General features: G+C 41.0%; 1 protein-coding gene across 1 annotated transcript; it reads right to left on the bottom strand.

Annotated features, from left to right (window-relative positions):
• Positions 1-11,710: 11,710 nt before the first annotated feature.
• Positions 11,711-21,530, bottom strand: LOC101837917 (zinc finger protein 728-like). The gene is made up of 4 exons (XM_040757706.1): positions 21,396-21,530; positions 16,524-16,650; positions 15,743-15,838; positions 11,711-14,038 (listed from the first exon to the last, which is right to left on the bottom strand). The coding sequence occupies exons 1-4, from the start codon at positions 21,399-21,401 to the stop codon at positions 12,645-12,647; spliced, it is 1,623 nt and encodes a 540-aa protein (XP_040613640.1). The 5' UTR covers positions 21,402-21,530; the 3' UTR covers positions 11,711-12,644.
• Positions 21,531-22,587: the final 1,057 nt, after the last annotated feature.

The raw sequence follows: 22,587 nt of genomic DNA, 5'->3' as shown, positions 1-22,587 counted from the left end.
GTTCTGTGTAGCAGTATTTTGAAAGCCATGAGCATTTGCCTCAAACTTCCTTCAGTTCCCCCAACACAGAAATGCTTCTTCCTTGAATGTAAAGCAATCAGAAATATTTCCATGGGAATAGTATTTCTTTTTCTTTTTTGTTTTTTCGAGATGGAGTTTCTCTGTATTGCTTTGGAGGTTGTCCTGGAACTCACTCTGTGGACCAAGCTGGCCTCAAACTCACAGAGTGCTGGGATTAAAGGCGCTCATCAATGCTCTGAATATTATTTCTTAGCATGGTGAGGCGTGTGTGTGTGTGTGTGTGTGTGTGTGTGTGTGTGTGTGTGTGTGTGTGCGTGCTATGTAGAACCTTCACTGAGAAGGTACTCATTCATATGAGAGGTGCTGGCTGGTGAAATTGCAGCCTTCAATCAGAACTCCTCTGTTGTCTCCATTTCTCAATAGAAGGATTACTTTTTGGAAGAGAAGAAGATAATATCCCGCAGGTAAAACCTGGACAAGCAGAGTACCACATGGATCCCCATTCATCACATTAGGGGCCTAAGCATTCATATGGAAAATTCTACCTCAAGCTGAATTCTCAGGTATTACTTATGACTATTTAGACCACATTGACAATTTTATCTTTGACACCTATAAAATATTTCCTTCTGATTTCTAGATTGTTAGTTTCCTCCATTGCAGCATCCTGAAAAACATGCTCTTTGGCAAGAATCAGTTGAAACTCTCAGATTTGGGGGTTGGACAGAGGCTCAGTGGAGTAGTTAAGGGCACTTATTAGGTTCACATACTAACACACATACATACACACACAGACACACACACACACACACACACACACCTGTCAGCTCACAAGGACCTGTAATTCCACTTCCAGAAGATCTAACTCTTCTGACATCTGTAGGCAGGGTTCTTTGCCTACAATTGTACATATGTAAATTACACACACATGCCCATAAAAGAAAAATATTATTGTAATGTCAAGCTTGAATATTAGAAAAAGAATCAGTGTTGAAGTATGTACAATTTATCATGTGTCTGATCATGACTGTAAAAAGCTATTTCCATTTATCAATGTTCTGCACAATCCAGCGAAAGAGTCTGTACTAGTGCAGTTCTCAAGACCCCATACCCACCATACACTGTACCATTTGTGTGTGTGTGTGTGTGTGTGTGTGTGTGTGTGTGTGTGTGTGTGTAGCGATATGCTTTATTACTGAATCCCTCAAAGGGAGGCACACAACCAGATTTTTTTTGTGTGTGGTTTTTCGAGACAGGGTTTCTCTGCGGCTTTGGAGGCTGTCCTGGATCTAGCTCTTGTAGACCAGGCTGGTCTTGAACTCACAGAGATCCGTCTGCCTCTGCCTCCCGAGTGCTGGGATTAAAGGCGTGTGTCACCAATGCCCAGCCACATAACCTGATTTTATAAATAGTTTTGTACCTTCTCTAAAGACATACTGAACTAGCTTAGGATAAGACAAATGGTGACTCCTTTAAAAGGTTGATCTATGGACTGTATTAGATGATGTAATATCATCCAAATAATTCCCCAGTTCTGTTTGACAAAAACAAATATTTTACTATCCATTTATACATGTGGAGAATATTTCCTATTAGCCATAAGGAACATGTGCCTTCTGGCCGGCCACCTTCTGGCCTATTTCTGTGGTTATTCTTTTCTTGCTTCCAAACCATCTGCCTATGCTTCGAATGCTGGTAATACTGAGCCTCTCTCTGAGTCAGGATCACACTGGTTTCTCATTAACATGTGCAGCTTGGGAAAGTCAAAGAAATAAAAAGGCTTCATAGTCATTCTTCTGTTCCACAGAGGCCATTAAGTGGGAATTAGCAAGTATATTTAATCACTCACCATTTGTTATCTTTTTATACTAGAAACTATCAGAGCATACATATGTTGGCTCATTCATCCATGCAAAGAAGGCATCTTCCTTCCTGTTCATTTCCTTAGTCTCTGGGATAGTTTCCCTCTCTGTTGCTATCATAGAACACCCTGACAGAAAGCACATTGGTGGTGGAAAGCAATTATTTGACTTCCAGGTTATGGACCACTTTTAGGTTGGGTTTTGTAGTTGGTGCAGGGTAATTTTCTGGGAAGAGGTACCTCAAATGAGAAACTGACTCCATCTAGATCTCCTGTAGGGCAAACCTGTAGGGCATGTCCTCTATTAATGATTGATGTGGGTGGGCTTTTTGTTATCATGTTTTATAACAACAATAAAGCCAAATGAATACAAAGCATCATTGAGGGAAGTCATGGAAGGAACCTGGAAGCAAAGACAGAAACAGAAACCATGGAAATATGCTGTTTACAGGCTTGGGCCATTGGCTTTCCCAGTTTGCTTTATTATATAATCCAGGACCAGCTGCCCAGGGATGGCACCACCCACAGAGGTCTGGCACATATCAATCATTCATGAAGAAATTGTTCCAAAGACTATAGGTCAGTCTGATAGAGATAATTCCATCATTAAGGCTCCATCTTCTTACAGGACTAACTTGTGTCAAGTTGACAAAATCTAACCGTCAGGCTCTCTTATTTTGAAATCCATATTACTCATTTTAAATAGCTCCTAGGAGTTTTCAGATGCAGGAGAAGGGAAGATATACCAGTAGGGGGAAGAACCTTTGCAAAACAGGCATGAACAAAGTTGTGTATGCTAGTGGTGATTTTCTATCACTTTCTCCCCCAAACAACCCTGTGGCCATGACATGGATGACTTATTGCCATTTTACTTTGGTAAGTTGGAAAGCGCCATATAGCACTTGATACATTAATAAAAACATATTCCTGTTAATTTTATAGATCAAGTACAGGGAATATGATGGACACAGGATGCTTCTAGACTCCTAAGGTTGGAAGAGCCACCTGTATGTTGGTGTAACTATTCCATGGGGTGGGCTCATGGTCTAATGAAAACAAGAAGGGTTGCGTGGTGGTTTGAATGAGAATCCTTCCCACCCCAGGCTCATACATTTGAATTCTTGGTCCCCAGTTGATGGAACTGTTCTGGAAGGAGTAGGAGATAAAGCCTTGTTAAAGGAGGTGTGCGTGATGGTGGTGTCTGAGGCTTCGCAAAGGAGTTATGGCTTAACAGTTATGTGCCTCTGCGTCACTGTAAGAAGGAATCAACTGTGCTGGTCATGTTTTTGTCAACTTGACACAAATCAGGGTAATTAGACTCACACACACTCCAAATTGTAAAGCTGGAAATGAGAACCACAGCCTCCATTCTCCTTACTTATGAGATGGCCACTGGCCAGGGAATACTCAGCTTGGAGAATGGCAAGAGCCCAGAGAGCAGGTTGAGGATAGGACAGTTTTGTTTGAAAGCACTAGAGCAGGACCCCAATGGCAGAGTTAATGGTGGAGATCACTATGTGTGGGATACTCTGCACAGGCCGCCACGGTGTTGTATGAGTAAGTGTTTGCTGTTCAGGCCAGTCTCCTTATTGTGGAGAAGGACAGAAGACATGCCACCAGGATCTCATTTCCTTTGAGTTTTAGCCAATACAATCAAAGGCAAGAAGTTCAGGGGCACCTGAGACTGGCAAAGTCTAATTTATACGTGGAAGAAATACAAATAAATTCTAGCATGGAGTGAGGCAAACTTAACTAATTCCATAACTTGGAGGCAGAGGCTAATGTCCTCCCCATTAATGAAAGCTGTTGCTGAATAGAAGCCTAGACCAGCAGAAAGGACAGAGCCCAACTCGTAAGAACTCTTGCATCTCCTGTGTTCCACAGAGGTATTTGAGAGAGTATCTACACAGACCTGACTTCCAAGAGATTGTGAGAAGCCAAAGCTAGTTGCAAAGACAGGGACAGATTCCTAATCAGCCTTCAGCCAGTAATAAACCTCCATTTCAAACCTGGAATAACTGACGTATGCAGGACAAACTGCCATAAAACACACACACACACACACACACACTCCAAAAACACAGAAACATGATGAAGTTGCCAACTCACCAGTCTCTGTCTAGGCTAAGTGTGGCAGGAAGGAATCATTAACCCTTATAAATCAGTACATTTTCACCCCTTTGACTCAGAGAATATCGCTGGAACACTGAGAAAGACATGGGAAGCTACAGGTAACGTTGAGACAGAATGTTTCAAAATAAGTAACACGTGCTTCATTCTGCATGCTAGATGTCTAAATCTGAATGTGAATTTTAAATATGCAGCATGTAGTCACTGCTTGTTCTTACTGAAATGTTAGGTACAGTTTCTCCTGTGAATAGCTGGGCCTCATACTACCATCCATCTGACTTTAAAATCTAGCTACCTCTACAAAGAGAACAGTTGAATCCAGTCTTTGATTCATATTTTCAACTTAAATCACACCACTACCCTTGCTACAACTATGTATGGGCTCACTGACAGGAACATTTATAACCACAACGGAGAATTCATAATGAACATGTACACGTCTTATGTACGTTGCTTACATATCTTTTTACTTCTACTCAAATCTGTTAAAAATATCTTCTATGGGCTGGAAAGATGGTTCAAAAGATTAAGAGCGCTGGGCTTGGTGGTGCACGCCTTTAATCCCAGCACTTGGAGGCAGAGGCAGGCGGATCTCTGTGAGTTCGAGACCAGCCTGGTCTACCAATCGAGTTCCAGGACAGGCTCCAAAACAATACAGAGAAACCCTGTCTCAAAAAAAAAAAAAAAAAAAAAAAAAAAAAAAGATTAAGAGCACTGGCTGCTCTTCTGGAGGTCCTGAGTTCAATTCCCAGCAACCACAAGGTGGTTCACAATCATCCATAATGAGATCTGGTGTCCTCTTCTGGCCTGTAGGCATACATGTAGACAGAACACTGTATACACAATCAATCAATCAGTCAGTCAGTCAGTCAGTCAGTCAGTCAATCGATCAATCAATCAATCTTTTAAAAATATCTTCTATCTTCTATGGCCTCTGGCTTATGTCACACAGACTACCAGGAACCAAATGTCAACACCCAGCACACCTACCCTTCCCATTTTCCTAGAATGACATTTCTAACATAACAAGTTGTAAAACAACAATACCACATGTAGTTGGTGGGATTGAAAACTGGTGGAGCCACTCTAGAAACCACTGTGAAAAACTCTAACAGGCTAAAACTAAAGCTACCACATGGCCCAGCTAAACCACTTCTTGGCATGTGATGAAAGGGCTTGGCAGCATCTTCCAGAGATATATGTTCAGTCACGTTCATTGTTGCTCTATTCACAATAGCTAGGGAACGGAAACACCTCGAGTGTCTTTCAATGGATGGATAATAAAAATGTGGTACATATACACTATGGAATACTATTCAGTTGTAGAGAAAAAAGAAATTTGTGAGTAAACAAAACTAGGGAAGATCATACTGAGTAAGGTAATCCATACCTAGAAAGACCCTCCCTGGGCTATCCTAGACTCTCTACTCTTCTTTCCTGGGATATGGAACCCAGGAAGGCAGACTGGACTTGGTCAAGCCTGGTCTTAAGGAAGCATTCACTCCCCACTCCGTGCTGCCCATTGTCCGAATTGCCCTCTCTCCAGCCCTGACCTGGCATCCTGAGGATTTGTCCCAGCCTATATCAGCATAGCACTCCACAGTCAGCTTGTTCCTGCCTAACAGCTACTCACTCCAAGCCTGGCCTTGCACACCTCGTTCAATTCCTCAGGCCTACAGGGCTGCACTGCACCCCGAACCAGTCTCCAAGTAAGAGATCCAAGCAGGGCATGGAGCAGGCTCTGACACTTACCTAACTGGGGGGATGAAATGTGTGCAGACCGAACACACAAGTACAGTTTCTAGAGCCTGGCTTGTGATGTCGTGCTAGGAGAGACTCAATTGCCCACCAGTCTGCAAAAGTTCTGGGAACACACAGAGGGCCGTGTACAATTCATGGGCTTCCTCTGCAGTTGAGTGTGGATGGAGACAACAGTCTCTGTACATGGGCAGTCACAGGGAATCACTTCTTACTTTAAAACTGTCTGCTACAAAATAATATCGCAATTCACTGCTAACTCTTAAAAATACATTTTGAAGTCAGGCCTGGTGGCAGCCACCTGTAATCCCTGAGGTAGGATGATTACACCTGACGCCTGACTGTGTTAGAATGAGTTTAAAGCTGGTTTGAGCCGGGCGTTGGTGGTGCACGCCTTTAATCCCAGCACTTGGGAGGCAGAGGCAGGTGGATCTCTGTGAGTTCGAGGCCAGCATGGTCTACGAAGCGAGTTCCAGGACAGCCTCCAAGACAATACAGAGAAACCCTGTCTCGAAAAAAACCAAAAATAAATAAATAAAATAAAATAAAATAAAATAAAGGTGGTCTGAGCAATTTAGAGAAAACATTAATGAAGAAGAAACAAAAATAACAACCCGTAGTGATAGAAAGGTGGCCAGTTCTGGAGCCCATTCCTTGACAGCAGGCAGGATTTCAATAATATGTACATACATATTATACAGATCCCTTGATCTTACGTATTAACATACTGTGTGAGCCATAGATGAGTCAGTTTCAAAGCTAGAAAAACAATTTCCGTGTGAACACTGTGTAGGTGATTGACCAGAGGGCTGTTCAGAATCCTTAAAGCAGGCTAAACTCCCGATTTCTAGGCCAGGCATGGTGGAGCACTGTATTAAGTCTGAAACTGTCCTACCAGCCAGCTCCCAAATCACAACACGGAGACTTCTTATTAGTTATGAAGATCAGATAGCTTAGGCTTGTCTCTAAGTAGTTCCTATAATTTACATTAGCCCATCTCTTTTTAAATCCATGTTCTTTTATGTGGCCAAGGTACCTTTACTTTGTAAAGCACTTGCTGCTTGCTCTGTGTCCTTGGCATCTCCTTGTGACCCGGCCCTTCTTTCTCTCTGCAGCATCTTCTCTGCCCCCAAAAGCCTGCTTAGATATTGGCCATTCTTAGTAAGCCAATCACAGTGACATACGTGCAATCAAATATTTCCAACAAAACACACCTTAACTCCCAGCAACAGGCACACAGGAGGATCAGTGTGGCTCTGAAAACAGACTGCTCCACACATCACATTCCACGATAAGACCCGGTGGGGGGGGGGGGAAGGACTCCTGTTTTTTGGTATTTTCATGCAAAGAAACTTCCAAAGTCTATCTTAGTATCTTTCTATCTATCCATCACTTCCTCAGTTCATACATTCAGTCATGCTTTAAGCTATTTAAGAATTTTTCATTTATTTTTATGACTACTGAAGCAGAACTTCACCCTTCCATGCATGGTTTTCAGAGTGGACGCCAAGTGTTCACTACAAGGAACTTTCTTCCTCTTTCTTTTCTAAGGGAGAGAGACATGGATCTGTGTTCACTGCTGATTGGTCTTGAACTGGAGTGCTGAGTGTACTGACTCTTGACCTAGAATCAGTAGTGGGACTTGACTCTACCTAAGGAGTCCACTACTTGAATATGGGTATGTCTGGAAAATAGTTAAAGGCAACGCTGCAGACTATGACTGCAGAAGCCAAGACTGTTGGCAAGCAGCTGCAGAGGTTGGCTAGCCTCTGTTGTGTATAATAAGAAAAGTATATAAGGCTGCAATGGGAATGAAGCAAGAACTTCTTTCTTTAAAGAAGGACTTGTAAGAAGAAAGGAAGTTGGGACAGCATCCTGCACATTGGCCTCTGATCTGACAAATAAATTAGACAAAAGAGAGGATGAGGAGGCTTCCTGGCTTGCCCTTTCTTACAGCTTGGAGGCCAAAAGGAGATGGTAAAAGTGGATCATCTGTATCCCTCAGGTCCCAACTTTGTAACAAAACACAGCAAACATCCTCAAAAGCTGTGATCCAATATGTAGGTGGAGGCAAATAATGGTCCATAAATGAAAGTAGTGTAATCAGGAAATACTCAGCACAAGAACTGAAACTACGGAAGACTTTTACATGAGAAATTAAAGAATCTGTGACAACCTGGATAGTGATGCTGGGGACATCTTTAGGTGGACAGGGTCAGTGTGACTGCTTCGGACGCAGAGAACAGAACAATGTACCTACTCGTCTTTCCTTAAAGCGCTCAGTCTGACTGCTGCGGATGCAGGAAAACAGAATAACACACCTACTCGTCTTTCCCTAAGGCAAAGGCTTCATTAGGAAGGCATCCCGGATGGACTGGCTTATTAGAGCCATTAGAAACCCCTAGCCACTTTATCTGAGGCGCCCATAAATACCAGCCGCTAGAGGACCACAGACAGCTATGGTCACTACCACGGGACCCCGGAACAACATAGACTGTGTTTGAAGCCCAGTTCATTGGGAAAATGAATAGAACTATGTTCACAGAGGACTTAAAAAAGCAGGTTGATTCTTCAGGGATCTGGAGACTAGTATGCAGCTTTAGTGGCTTTGCTGAGACCTTTGTTTGGGCAAGATCATTATAAGGTGGAAAGACTTTGACAGAACTAATTGACTTAAGGTGACATGTAAATGATGCACATAAATTGAGAAGGCCACCTAAAAGACAAGAAAAATGTAGAGCAGAGGAAGAAGTATGTCTAGTTACTCAAAAACAGATGTAGCAAGATTTGTTTTGAGTCAGATTTCTAGACCTCCAAATCCAAGTTGTGTAAGAAACTCCAAAGGTGCCCAAATATCAGTTGGACTTGAAAAAAAGAAAGAAAGGAAGGAAGGAAGGAAGGAAGGAAGGAAGGAAGGAAGGAAGGAAGGAAGGAAGGAAGGAAGAACCCTGCACATCCTATCAGAGGACACCGTACTAAAGTAGAAACAGAAAGACTAACCTCAGAAAGTGGACAACTGATTGGTGACTAAATAATATATATCTTTAAATGAACAGTGGCTCAGTGAATAAATCCAAGAGGAAGGCAGTCCTAAGGAGCAAAGTTACACTAAGATTTTTAATTGACTATAAGAGAGGTCTCAAATAAATAACCTAATGATGCACTGCAAAGCTGGAGAAAAGAAGCCAAACCAAAATACAGAAGTTGACATGAAGTATAAACAATATACACTAAAAATAATAAAAATGAGGACCAAAATTCACCAACTGGAGACCTGAAGAACAGTATACTAAACAAACAGCAGATTATCTCACAAGATAGACAAGATTCTGTAACTCCCAGTGAAGCACTCAGAGATAGATAGGGGGTGATGGTGGAAAAGAGGGAGTAACTGAAAGAGAAAAGGAAGTGAGGGAGGGGGAGGGAGAGAGGGGGTGAGAGAAGGAGAGAGGGGGTGAGGGAGTGAGGGAGAGGGGAGGGAGAGAGGGGGTGAAGGAGGGAGGGAAGAAGGCAGGGAGGGAGGGGGAGGGAGTGAGGGAGGGAGAGAGGGGGTGAGAGAAGGAGAGAGTGAGTGAGTGAGGGAGGGAGAGAGGGAGTGAGAGAAGGAGAGAGGGGGTGAGGGAGGGAGGGAGGAAGGCAGGGAGGGAGGGGGGAGGGAGAAAGAGAGGGAGAGAGAGAGGAAGACTGAGACCTAATTAATGGAAGACAAAAGGGAGTTGTTACCACAGACTCCAGTGGAATACAGAAAACCATCATAAAAGCTTTTGTAAACTTAATTTTCCAAAAAATTTAGAAATGTTAGAAGAAATGAGTATATAATTCCAAATATATACAACTGAGTGAACATAAAGCCAGAAGATATAAACACCCTAAACAGTCCTATATCAACAAGGATACTGAAGCAATAACTAAGTCTGACCAAAAAGTAAAATCCAGGAACAGATAGATTTACTGCAAAATTCTACCAAGCTTTAAAGATCAAATGACACCATTCAAATTCTTTCATAAAACAGAAACAGAAGAAACTACCAAGAATAACTGAAAGGAAATGACCAAGAAACAGAAGGAATCACCAAATTAATTCTAATGAGCTGGCATAACCATAATAACAAAATTAGAAAGATATAAACACACATGCACCCCAATACCACAGCACAAAATACAAACCAAAATACAAACCAAACCAAACCAAACCCCTAAAACCTAAAAACTTCTCACAACTAATCGGGTTTTTTTTTCCTTCTATGGTTGTCTCAACATATGTAAATCAACATACAGTGCAGAATATTAATAGACATAAATCACATGAGCCTTTCAATAAATGTAGGAAAGGCACCTCATGAACTGCAAAACATGTTGAAGTAGAAACTAGGAATGAATGGAACATCTCTCAACATAATATAGGCAATGAATATCAAGTGAATGGCCAACCTTTAGTAAGTAGAGAAAAAACATTGAAAACAGTCCCTGGAAAAGCTGAGACGAGACAAGGGTTACTATCTGTATTCTGATTGGATAGTATGCTCTAACTGTTAACTAAAGAGTTAAGACAATATAGAGAGAACAAAAGGACAAAAATTTGATCTGAAGTTAAACTATCGCTATATTTAGATGACACGATTCTTTATTTAAAAGACCTCATGTACATCACCAAAAACCTATGAATCTGATATTTTCCCTAAAACAGCAGCTTACAAAGTCAGCATACAAAAATCATTAGCCTTTATATACACCACTAACAGACTTTCTGAGAAAGAAATTGAGGGAAAAATGTCCATTCATAATGGGAGACAAGGAAGAGAGAAGAGGAAGAGGAGGAGCAGGAAAAGAGGAGGAAGGGGAAATATTTATAGGGGTAACATTGATGAAGGTGGTGAAAGACTTCTTTCTGTTTTGTTTCTGAGACAAGTCTGGAACTACTATTAGCAAAAATTTTAAATACTGCAAACAGTTTCCAGACAGATGACAGAAAGATATTACATGTTCATGGATTGGCAGAGCTCACATTCTTAAGACTGGCAATACGGATAAAAGCTATTTACACACTCAATGCAATCCAGGGCAAAATTCCAGTGACATTCGCCATAAAACTAGAAAAAAAATAACTCATTTGGGAACACAAAAGACCCCAGACAACATAATTTATACAGAAAGAATAGTCAGCTGAATCACGTTACCTAACCTCAAACTATACAACATAGACATAGTGAAAGGTGCTGCAAGGTACTCATACAAAAACAAACAAAACACAACCACCAAAACAAAAGGAAAACCCACCCGCATAGACCAATGTAAAGTGAGAAATGTACTTGAACCAATATGGCAACAAACTTTAAAAATAATTTTTTACATAAATGTCAAAACCATGTAGTGTAACAGCCTTTTTAACAACTAGAGGTGGTCAAAGTACATATGCAGTGATAGGTCTGTGTATTTCATCCCACAGAAAAACCAATTTGAACTTGATGAGAAAATAACTTAATCTTAAAAATCCAAAACAGTACGTGGAGGCAGAGGCAGGTGGATCTCTGTGAGTTAGAGGCCAGCCTGGCCTAAAGAATGAGTTCTAGGACAGCCAGGGCTATGCAGATACTGTCTCAAAAAACAAAAATTTAAACAATAAAGTGTTATAAATACCACATTTGCACCAACATGAATACCACACGTGGCACCAAAATTCTGCAGAAAAAGAGAAATGTCATAGTAAATTTTTACTGTTACTACATCTGTGGAGTGTGTGTGTAAGAAACAGTTTTTGGAAAAGAATGAGGTAATCAGACAGGGACAAAGAAGATAATAGGGAAACAGGAGCATAAGATTATGGTATATAGCATTAAATAACAAACTGCTGGTTTTCTTTGGTTTGCAGCCTTATTTTTTCTCTTGTTATGATAAAATACCGTTACATGAGTAGTGTCAGAAGAAACAGTTTAATATTGCTCATGGTACAAGGGCAATGTTTTTATTAGTTACTTTTCTGTTGTGATTATACACTATGACCAACGCAACTTATGGAGGGATGACTTGACTTTATGGTACAGAAGGGATCAAAGTCCAAGATAGATGGAGGGCATGGCAAGAAGCTGCATGGCTGAAGCAGGAAGCTGAGTTCACATCCTCAAAGCAAGCAGGAAGCAGAGAGAGCAAACTGGATGCAGAGGGAGCTTTTTAATCTCAAAGTTCACCTCTAGTGACCTACTCCAAATCCTCCCCAAACAGGGAACAAATGTTCAGACGCCTAAGACTACAGGGTACATTTCTCATTCAAACCATGACACTGGGAATCACAGGGAGAATGTTTGGGCAGGAGTAGCGGAAGCTCTTGTCGCCTCAACAGTCAGGAAGCAGAAGAAGACAGATGAATGGTTGTTCTCAGGTCACTTTCTCCTTTTATACAATCCAGGGTCTTAGTCCAAAAACGTGGTTCCTCCCACAGCCAACAGGTCTGACCACAACCTAACAAACAAACATCCTGAACTTTGCCAAGATCAGAGTCACGGATGAATGAGTTCAAAGGGATTTTCCAAATTCTTCACATGTGTAAAGTTTCTCTCCAGAATAAACCCTCCCTTAGACAAAGTTCAAGGTACCACACACTACCTTGTCACTTGAAGGGGTTCTCTTGAGAATGAGCCCTTTGATGTTAAAGTTTGAAGTACAGAAAAACATTCTGCCACATCCTTCACATCTGTAGGGTTTCTCTACAGCAGGAAGGACCTTGAGTTTAATGACGCCTTAAAGATTAATAAAGGTAAGGTTTCTCTTCAGAATGAAGTTTTTTGGTGTTGTTCAAAGCCTGAAGTAACATTTTGACACATTATTTACATTTGTGGAGTTTCTCTCCAGCGTGAATTTATTGGTATTTACTAAATCTTCAGCAAGTATAAAATACCTCGCCACATTCTTCCCATTTGTATGGTTTCTCTTCAGTATGGAGTAATTTGTGCAGAGTAAGGTATGAATGAGTAGAAAAGCCTTTTCCACACTCTTCACACTTGTAAGGTTTCTCTCCAGTATGAATTCTCTGGTGTTTAGAACGTCCTGAGCGAGTACAAAAGACCTTCCCACACACGTCACACTTGTAGGGATTTTGAGAATGAATTCTTTGATGTTCCTTTAGGAGTGAAGGGTAGCTGTATGATTTCCCACATTCTTCACATTTGTAAGGTTTCTCTCCAGAATGACCAAGTCTATGCCGCATAAGGTACGAATGTGTAGAGAAGGCTTTCCCACACTCCTCACAGCTGTAGAGCTTCACCTCTGCATGAATCCTTTGGTGTTTAGAAAGTTCTGAGCGAGTTCTAAACATACTGCCACATATTTCACAGTTGTAGGGTTTCACCCCGGAATGAATTCTTTGATGTTCCTTAAGGATTGAAGGATAACAAAATGTTTTGCCACACTCTTCACATTTGTATGGTTTCTCTCTAGAATGGCCTAATTTGTGCCGAATGAGGTACGAATGTGTAGAGAAGGCTTTCCCACACTCCTCACAGCTGTAGAGCTTCACCTCTGCATGAATTCTCTGGTGCTTAGAAAGGTCCGAGCTAGTTCTAAACATGCTGCCACACACTTCACACTTGAAGGGCTTCACTCCAGAATGAATAATTTGATGTCCCTTCAGGTTTGAACGATAGTAAAATGTTTTCCCACACTCTTCACACTGGTAGGGTTTCTCTCCAGTATGAATTCTTTGGTGTTGGTGAAAGTATGTAGATCTACGGAAGGCTTTGCCACATTCTTCACAACGGTACGGCTTCTCTCCAGAATGAATTCTTTGATGTTGCTTTAGGGTTGAGGGATATGAAAAGGCTTTACCACATTCTTCACACCTGTAAGGATTTTCTGCAGAATGAATTCTTTGATGTTGCTTAAGGAATGAAGGCAAATAAAATGCTTTGCCACACTCTTCACACTTGCAGAGATTCTCTGCAGAATGAGTTCTTTGATGTTGCTTAAGTAATGAAGGGAAATAAAATGCTTTTGCACATTCTTCACACTTGTAGGGTTTTTCTCCAGAATGAATTTTCTTGTGTATATAAAGGGCTGAGCGAGTACTAAAGGCCTTGCCACACTCCTCACACTTGTAGGGTTTCTCTCCTGTATGAAGTCTCTGGTGTACAGAGAGTGCTGAGTGAGCACTAAAGACCTTACCACATTCTTCACATTTGTAGGGTTTCTCCACAGGATGAATTCTCTGGTGTTGAATAAGGAGTGAGTTCCAATCAAAGGCCTTGTCAAATTCTTGACATTTATAGGGCGTTCCCCCTAGTGAGTAAAGGTTGAGATATGAATAAAATCCAAGTAACATTCTTTATATTTTCAGTGCTTATCTTTAATATGGAAACTGTTATTCATACTTCTCATTCAAATGAGAAACTATAATATACATTTCCAAACCTATATTCACTATAATGGATTCAGAAAATATTGTAGATAAAAACAATATGAACTTCTACTGAAAAGATGAAGACAACAAAGAATACTGAAATATTGAAGTCAATATCCAAACTTAAATGGCTAAGGAAGTTGTACCATCAATAACAATAAAAACTTCTTAAGGGATTATGCTAAGAGAAATAATTCCACCAGACAAATTGTTTGACCAGACAAAAAATTTTAACGTTATCTATATTGGGTAATTTTCTGTTGCTGTGATAAATTACCAGGGCCAAGGTAGCTTACAGATGGAAGATTTAACTTGAGCTTATGGTTCCGGAACAATATGAGTCCATCATGGAGGACCATATGAAGGCAAATAGCAGGCACGGTGGCTGGAGCAGAAGCTGCGGCTCATGGTGTGGTGCAAGCCATGAAGCAGAAGAACCAACCAACAGCAGAGGCAGGATTTTTACTCTGAAAGGATTTTACCATGACTCCTAGTCATGTACTGCATCTAGCAAGGCTACACCATCAACTGGGACCAGGGGTCCAAAGACAGGAATCCACAGGGAGACATTCTCACTCAACTACGGTAGCCAAACTTCAGTATCTGCATGTTGTATCGATTGTCGTCAATTTGAAAAGATTTGTTTCCTAAGAAGTTTATTATCTATAACACTGTGAAATAATAGTGTTTATGAGCTGAAGATAGTATTTTATGCTACATTTGCCTAACAAGGAAATAAATTCCTGATACAGACTTGTGAAAAACTTTGAAGTCCGTGTTTAAATGACAGACTTTTGCTAAAGGCAACATTACTGTCAATGAGTATTTCATAAAGCTAGACTATTTGTACTCATTCATGAAATAAAACAATTGAATAACAATATAAAAGACATGAAAGCATGAGACTCATATTTGCCCATGAAGTGGAAATATACAATACTTATGTTCACAGGACTAATGCTGACATATTTACATTGTCTTGAAGTGCTTAGCATTGGACAATCCACTTACAGAAATATATAGGCTGCATGTGAAGATATAATTTAGAAACTTAGAGTATAACTGCAAAATAAGAAAAAGATTAGTGAGTCCACAAAATTCGGAAGACCTACTGATGGTCATTAAAAATATGCTTCTAGATGTGCAGTTTTTATTTAGAATGCTATATCCACAAAGGGAATCCATTTTAATTTGACACCAAGCATGTCATAGGAAAAAAAATCATTAGAATACAGCATAGTCATTCACAGCTTGATGAGATATTTGTAATTAACAATGATGTACATGACATGGAAGAAATTCATGTTTAAAGTTACTGCACTTACAGGTCTTTAGGAATATGTGGAAATTTTCAGAGGGTTGGAAGACAGTAAAAAGTCAGTTACAATATAAACTCAGAAAAATTAAGAACTCTGACTCACTGGAGGGGAAGAACAAAGCTTAGAGACTTAATGCCCTTCTGTAACAGCAAAAGACGGAAGAAGATCCTTAAAAATGATTCCACCAATGCTCAGGATAAAGCCTGGGTTTTGTTGGACCTCTGACCTCCCACTCTGTCCTCTGTCCCCCTCATTCCTACACACCTGGGTGTATGGTTGTAGCTTCTTGTTTCTTCACATCTGAAGGCCCTTGTCTTTGCTCTAGAAAAGTGACCAGGTATGGCTTACATGAGGCAAGACCTGTTTAGGGGAAAAGGGAACATCACTGTTAGTGTTTTTTACTGGGAATTAGCATACTATTCCATTATTGAGCTTATAAAGAATTGTAGAAAATTAGTTCAAGAAATGATTCCTGAGAAACATGTATAGAATATGTAGGAGTAATTTATTTTTTTAAAGATTTATTTATTATATATACAGTATGCCTGCATGTATGCCTGCAGGTCAGAAGAGGGCACCAGATCTCATTACAGATGGTTGTGAGCCACCATGTGGTTTCTGGGAATTGTACTCAGGACCCTTGGAAGAACAGTCAGTGCTCTTAACCTCTGAGCCATTTCTCCAGCCTGTAGGAGTAATTTATAATCCTTCAATCCCTAGCTTCAACAACAAAGTACATATGAAATCTGAAGGGTGAAACATTCTCTTCAACATGTATGCTCCATTCCTCACAATACTGAGTTTATAGAATTACAACTAGAATGAAGGAAGCATATTAAAAAGCTAACAAACAAAAACAATCAAAAATCTACATTAAAAACAAAAGAAGTAAAATATGTTCTTAGACTATCAGCAATTCCCCTAATTTTTCCATTAAAGTAGATATACAAAAGTTACTGCACAAATTCCCTTGGGATGTTCTACACACGGAGGAAGTCACAGGTTGGTGATGAAATAAGAGTTCACTTATGAATGCAATCCTTACCCAGGAACACGAGGTTGCTGTAATTCTCCAACATCACATCCCTGTACAGATTCCATTGAGCAAGGTCCAGGCATTCCCATTCTTCTGCAGAGAAATCAATGGCCACATCCCTGAATGATAGCATTTCCTGAAATAAAAATAAATGATTACTGTACATATTAAATTAAAACGATAATAATAACATAAAACACCACTATCTTGTGCTTATGAGTACAATTCTAAATTGTGTTCAGGCTAAAACCAAAGCTAGAAGTGCTTCACACATAGGCAAGTAACTACAATGGAATAATCCTTTTGTACACTGTGAAGGCTTGTCACTTGGATTGACTTACTACAAAGCTGAATGGCTGATAGCTAGGCAGGATTTTCACTGGGAAGAGCAGGGTTTCAGGAGTCTTGAGCCAAACTTGGAGGAAGCAACACGGAAAGTTCATAGATGAGGTAAGTCAGTTTTGGGTAGCACATAGATTAATAGAAATGGGTGAATTTAAATTGTGAGAGCTGGCTGGAGACAAGCCTAAGATATTGGCCAAGCATTTATAATTTAAGTCTCAGCCTGGTTATTTGGGTGAGGCTGCAGGAACACAGAGAAAAATCTGCCTACAAGTAACATTCCTAAGATCTGTCTGAAATGGCCATAGAATCTCATCTTTGGTCACACATGGTCACCCTTAACCTATCTTCCAGCAAAGAGAATGCAAAGAACCTATTATCTCTTGTGGATATTTGACTTTTAGGAAACATAAAATGAGCCGGGCGTTGGCGGCGCACGCCTTTAATCCCAGCACTCGGGAGCCAGAGGCAGGTGGATCTCTGTGAGTTCGAGGCTAGCAGAGAAACCCTGTCTTGAAAAACCAAAAAAAAAAAAAGGAAACATAAAATGGAAATAAATACTGTATTTGTCTTGTGCATGTTTTATAACCACACATGTATACATTTCTCACAGGAGAAAAGTCATGGTGAGGGAAAAGGTAGTTATTAACCATGAATGTGAAATGCAAGGAAAAATGTAGATTCTGATGCGGCAGCTCTGGGAGGGTCTAGGTTACTGAATCTATAGAGAATTCAATAGTGATGCTAAAGTCAGTACATCAAGAAGACATGAGATGGAGCAGCCATGAGGTAGATCAGTAAAGGATGAACTCACAGACAAACTGGAATCATAAGTATTTCAAAAAATTCACAAATTCGTCAGTGTAGTAATAACAATATTTGAAGATTGAAAATACACTGGACACCACTCTAACTTGTCCCACCCCCCTTTCCTTTTTTTTTTTTTTTTTTTGGCTTTCCTTTTTCAGAGAGCTATTTGTGTATCTGCTGTAATCCTACAACAGGCATTGAGCTCATAACTATGCCTTGGTAACTGGAGGTCAAGGATTGTAACTTGTTATGCTACTTGCTATTTTCTCTTCAAAATTTCCTCATTTCAGTTTTTTTTCTTATCACATAGAATTCCTAAAATAATCTATGAGAGCAATGATAATATTTTTCCTTTCAATGATTAAATATAAAAAACATGAGAAATGTTGATTTTAATTTTGCAGTAATTGCTACAGGTGTACTTTACATAGTCTTCAAACCAGTTTCATATGCTAGGCTGGTCAAATACTTTTTTCTCTGCTTACAATGTTTTCCAAACATCTGAAGTATACGTTACCTACAGCCACTACTCTGGGGTATAACTCCATAAGCTTCTTCCTCCTATTATCTAACTTCACCAGGGCCTTCATTCATGAGTGGCTGCTCAGGCCTCTCTTCCTCCTGACACTGACCAACATAAAAGTGTCACACAGCAATCACTGATTTTTGTTTTTAGTCAACACATTTTGCAATAATATGACTCAGAGTGTGTAAATGGAGCCCAGAAAAGACCAGGGGAGACCAAATGCCATATCTTTACTAGAAATGTGAACTGTAAATTTATTTAGACTACTACTTCTAATATCAATGACAGCTGTCTCGGTGTGACTGATGTTTAAAATACCCAGCACACTGTTATTGCATGTTCTTAATGAAATATTAAGTGCAGTCCATCCTGTAAACAGTTGGGGCTCATACTCTCATCCATAATTTTTATGTACTTACCTCAAAGGGAACAATTACAGTCTTTGAGAGAGTCTAGACAAGCACACATAATTTCTCAACTCACAATACACTACTGCATTTGAAAACAACTATGGAGGGGCTCACTGACAGAAATATTTACAGCTGAAATGGAGTACATGATGAAAACCTGTACTCACTCTTATTCTTTGCATATATGTTTTTTGACTGACTCCTACTTAAATCTTTCTAAATACCTTCTATTATTTTTCCCATGGCCTCGGACATATGTCACAGAGATCACCAGTAACTGAATGCTATCATCCAGCATAATTTCGCTTCATCATTTTCCAAGAATGACATGCCTAACATAACAAGGTACTACTTGAGTTAAAAAAAAAAAAACCAGCAATTCTTTCTTCTAGGTGGTCATTCACAACAACATTAAGAATAAAAATAAACGGTCTGTAAGGAAAGGGAGGGGAAAGGACAGAGCATGAAATACTAGAGGAAAAATACCTCACATTAGCAGTTTGGTTCCTAGCTGGCTGTGGCAATAACACATGTGAAGGACAGTGGAAGGTGTGTCCGTCATTTTCACATGCAGAACTGGGGTTCTGTTCTGGCTACATGTAAAGAAGCCTTCCATACACAGCTAACCCTGTGGCGTAAAGACTGGGGAAGGATCCCAGGGACACAGAAAGAAGAGTGCAAACCACTGAGGGCTGCACCAGCAGAGAGCTGAAGAGAGAAATGAGAAATGACTGAAATCTCCGAGTAGACGTCTGAGGAGCTCAAATGCGAACAGTTCAGGGAAAACCAGAAGAAAACACCATGAGGTCCTCACAGAAACTAAAACAAATTAACAACCAAAGATAGTTAACATCCCCTGCAAATATGGAGGAATATTTAATCAAGGCAAAGAACAGAATCCTCCCTCACACAGTAACTACAAACAATAATCTAACCACCAAAATGTAATGCCTCTAACTAAAGCTTGTTTTTTGGAGAATTTTAAATTATACCTCAAATACAGCCAATAGACCTTCTCAAGAATACACTTTGAAAGTCAGTGTCAATTAGGCAGATTTCTGTCAGTTCAATGGGGCTACGTCAAGTGATTAATTAGAGCCATAAGTAGTTCCATACACTGTTTTTAAAAACATTTTTTGATACATAATCTCATTTAGCATAAATTGGTGTTGGATAATCTATGATATAAAGGAGGACCCTGAACTCCTAATTCCCTGTCTTCACTTCACAATATGGATGCAGGTTTCAGTTTTGTTTTTTTGTTTGTTTGTTTGGTTGGTTGGTTGGTTGGTTTTTTGCTTTCATTCACAGCTGTGTTTAAGTTGTACACCCGAAAGGTCTTGAGTTATATGAGCGCATACTGCTGCATCATCCCTATCTTGTAGGAAACCAGTTTTGATGCACATGGCAGTGTACTCTTGCCACTTTAAATAATGTAAAACATAATGCTATTCTTGTCCTGGGGACTAGTGATGATAACTAGGAAGTGTCTGTATTTTACTCATAGTTACATAGTCAACAGAAATATCAGTATTGAAGATGGGATTTAAAGTCCACGTTTCTTTTTAATAGACTTTAATGCCACACAAACGCTTGGCTTGACTTAAAGTGTTGTGAACTATGAAACTATACAAAAGATAGCCTGAGGAGTCTACTATGTACAAATCAGAGAACCCGGAGTGAGCAATAGTTCTTCAAATCTTCCTGACCCTGTGTGAATATTTGGGCAAATGTTTCCAGAAGACTGGGGAGCATCAGGGAGCCTGGATGCCACATTTGGGGGCAGTGACAGGGTAGCTGCTAGGCAGTTTAGACCCTGCAGTGTACCTGAGATAGAACAAAAGCTCATGACTAAAGAGCAACATAAAGCCTGTTAGGTATGCAGGGTCACTTCTCCTCCCCAGAGACACTCAAGTCCCCTCCCTGAAGTCACTAGGCACCTCTACCTTCCCATCAACTCATCACTTGTGTCTGAAAAGGAGTTCAAACTTCTGATATCACACAATCCCTGACATAATTGGATTATTTTCTACTATTTTCCACTCTGTGATACAGGATCCATGATTGCTAGAATGATGCAAAGCTCAAACCTTCTCCTTCAGGACGTTTATACGTCTCTATATGGGCGTGTCAAGTATGAGAACTGTGATCACAGAGGTGGCCACGAAGGACTGACTCCCTTTCAAAACAACAGTCCAGAAATCTAATAATTTATTCCAAAACAACGGGACTAACATCCCACACACCAATCTTCTTAACAGAACTCTGTCCCTGGAAACTTCTACCAACTCAAACCAAGAGTATTAGGCCGGCCATAAAGTCCAGCAGGGGCCAGATCTCCACTTGTTCTAGAAGTCCTGAGACACCTGCCAGCAGACAAATGAGCATGAGTCAGCTAGGGAGAGCACGTTTCACACCTCCCCACCCCCGCCAGGCTGCAAGTGGGTTCCTATAACATCTCAAGCGCAGGCAGTGCGCTAGGCAACCCTGCGGGGGGCAATACTGCTCCTTCCACCATTCCACACTCCGGGCTACAGGGCCATCTGCCCTACCCCAGAAGCGCACATAGGACTCTGGCAGGCGCGTCCTAACAAAGCTTTCCCTCACAGCTCCACCCCCATCCTGCTCTCCCCAGCCCAGACCCGCATTCAGGCTCAGTGGCCCAGCCTAGGTCAGCACAGCATCTCCAGGTCCTCTTCCCTCCCCGCCTCTGGCCCAGCCCAGGAACGCACCCTCCCAGCGGACCCTCGCACCCCGCACAGTGCCTCGGGCTGCGCTGCACCTTGGACCAACCTCCATGTTAGAGATCCGACCGAGAGCGAGGAGCAGGACCCAACACCAGCGAACTTAGGGGAGGACGAATGTCTGCAGAAGGGATGCGGAAGTGCGGTTCGCAGAGCGACTGTTTGTGACGTCACAGTGAGCCGGACTACATTTCCCAGAATCCTGTGTGCTCCCTCCTATCTGCCGAGGAGGATGGAGAGAAACAAGCCCGGTGCACTGACTGCACGCAGTCAGCCTGATTTTAAAGTCCTTGGAAACAGGACCTGTTCGAACGTCAGACTTTGGCGGGAAAGTTTAGTAGTTACGTCTGATCACACTGTCGTTTTAAAAGTCGCCTACTGATTATAAAACCGTGCTGCCCTCATGGAAACTTGGCATTCGCGTCATTAAAATAAGGAAGCAAGAGGCTGAAGTAGGAGGCCTATCACTTGAAGATGATTTTCGAAACCAGCCTTGGTGGTTTCATCCGGTTTGACACGAAAGGATTATAAATTCAAGGGGGCCTGGGAAGTTTATAGAGGCCTTGTCTCAAAAATACAAAGTACCGAGAGGAACGGGAACTATCTTGGGGGTAAAGTTAAGTTCCTAGAATGAAGGAAGCTTTGGCTTAATACCCAGCATTTGTAAATAATACAACACGTAAATCTCCGTGTTCCCCTGTGTTGACAAACCTTGTGAACCATACATGTATCAGACTCCACAGCTAGAAAAATAGTTGTCCTACGAATGCTGGAATCCATACCGTGAAGGAGGTAAATCAGGGACATAGACTTTTAAGAAAGAAAGAAAGAAAAAAATCACGGAGCAGAGTTAAAAGTCCTACCCTGACATTTACATGTAAAGAACTCCTAGAATCCATCTGAGAATCTTCCCATCTGTCCATAGGACCGTGGTCTATACTTTGGTCCATTAATCTATATTAGAACTTTAATCTTACCAGAGCTGTAGCTTCATCCATTTCAGAACTTCATCCGCTTCCTGGTTCGCCACAAACTCAGGGAAGTATTCACCAGCAGGTGTTCTCTGCACCAGTGAGTACCTCCTCAGCCCCTCTCCCAAGCAGGAAGACACAGTTCCTGGTGTCACAGTGGTGTGTGTACTGATGCGACACCTGGCCCGTCATCCACTGTACAATTTCCCTCTGTGTTAGGTACCAAACTATCTGGTTCATTTTCTTCTGTCTTCTGTTGTGGGGTATTTG

This window comes from Mesocricetus auratus, unplaced genomic scaffold, assembly GCF_017639785.1.
Source record: "Mesocricetus auratus isolate SY011 unplaced genomic scaffold, BCM_Maur_2.0 Super-Scaffold_100015, whole genome shotgun sequence".
Lineage (NCBI taxonomy): Eukaryota > Metazoa > Chordata > Mammalia > Rodentia > Cricetidae > Mesocricetus > Mesocricetus auratus.
This window is presented reverse-complemented; position numbering and strand designations above follow the sequence as displayed.

Coding starts and splice junctions, on each gene's coding strand:
- LOC101837917 (XM_040757706.1), bottom strand. Junction 15,839..16,523: donor CAGCAACCTCGTGTTCCTGG/GTAAGGATTGCA, acceptor TCCCCTAAACAG/GTCTTGCCTCATGTAAGCCA. Junction 14,039..15,742: donor AGCTACAACCATACACCCAG/GTGTGTAGGAAT, acceptor TTTACTCACTAG/GGGGAACGCCCTATAAATGT.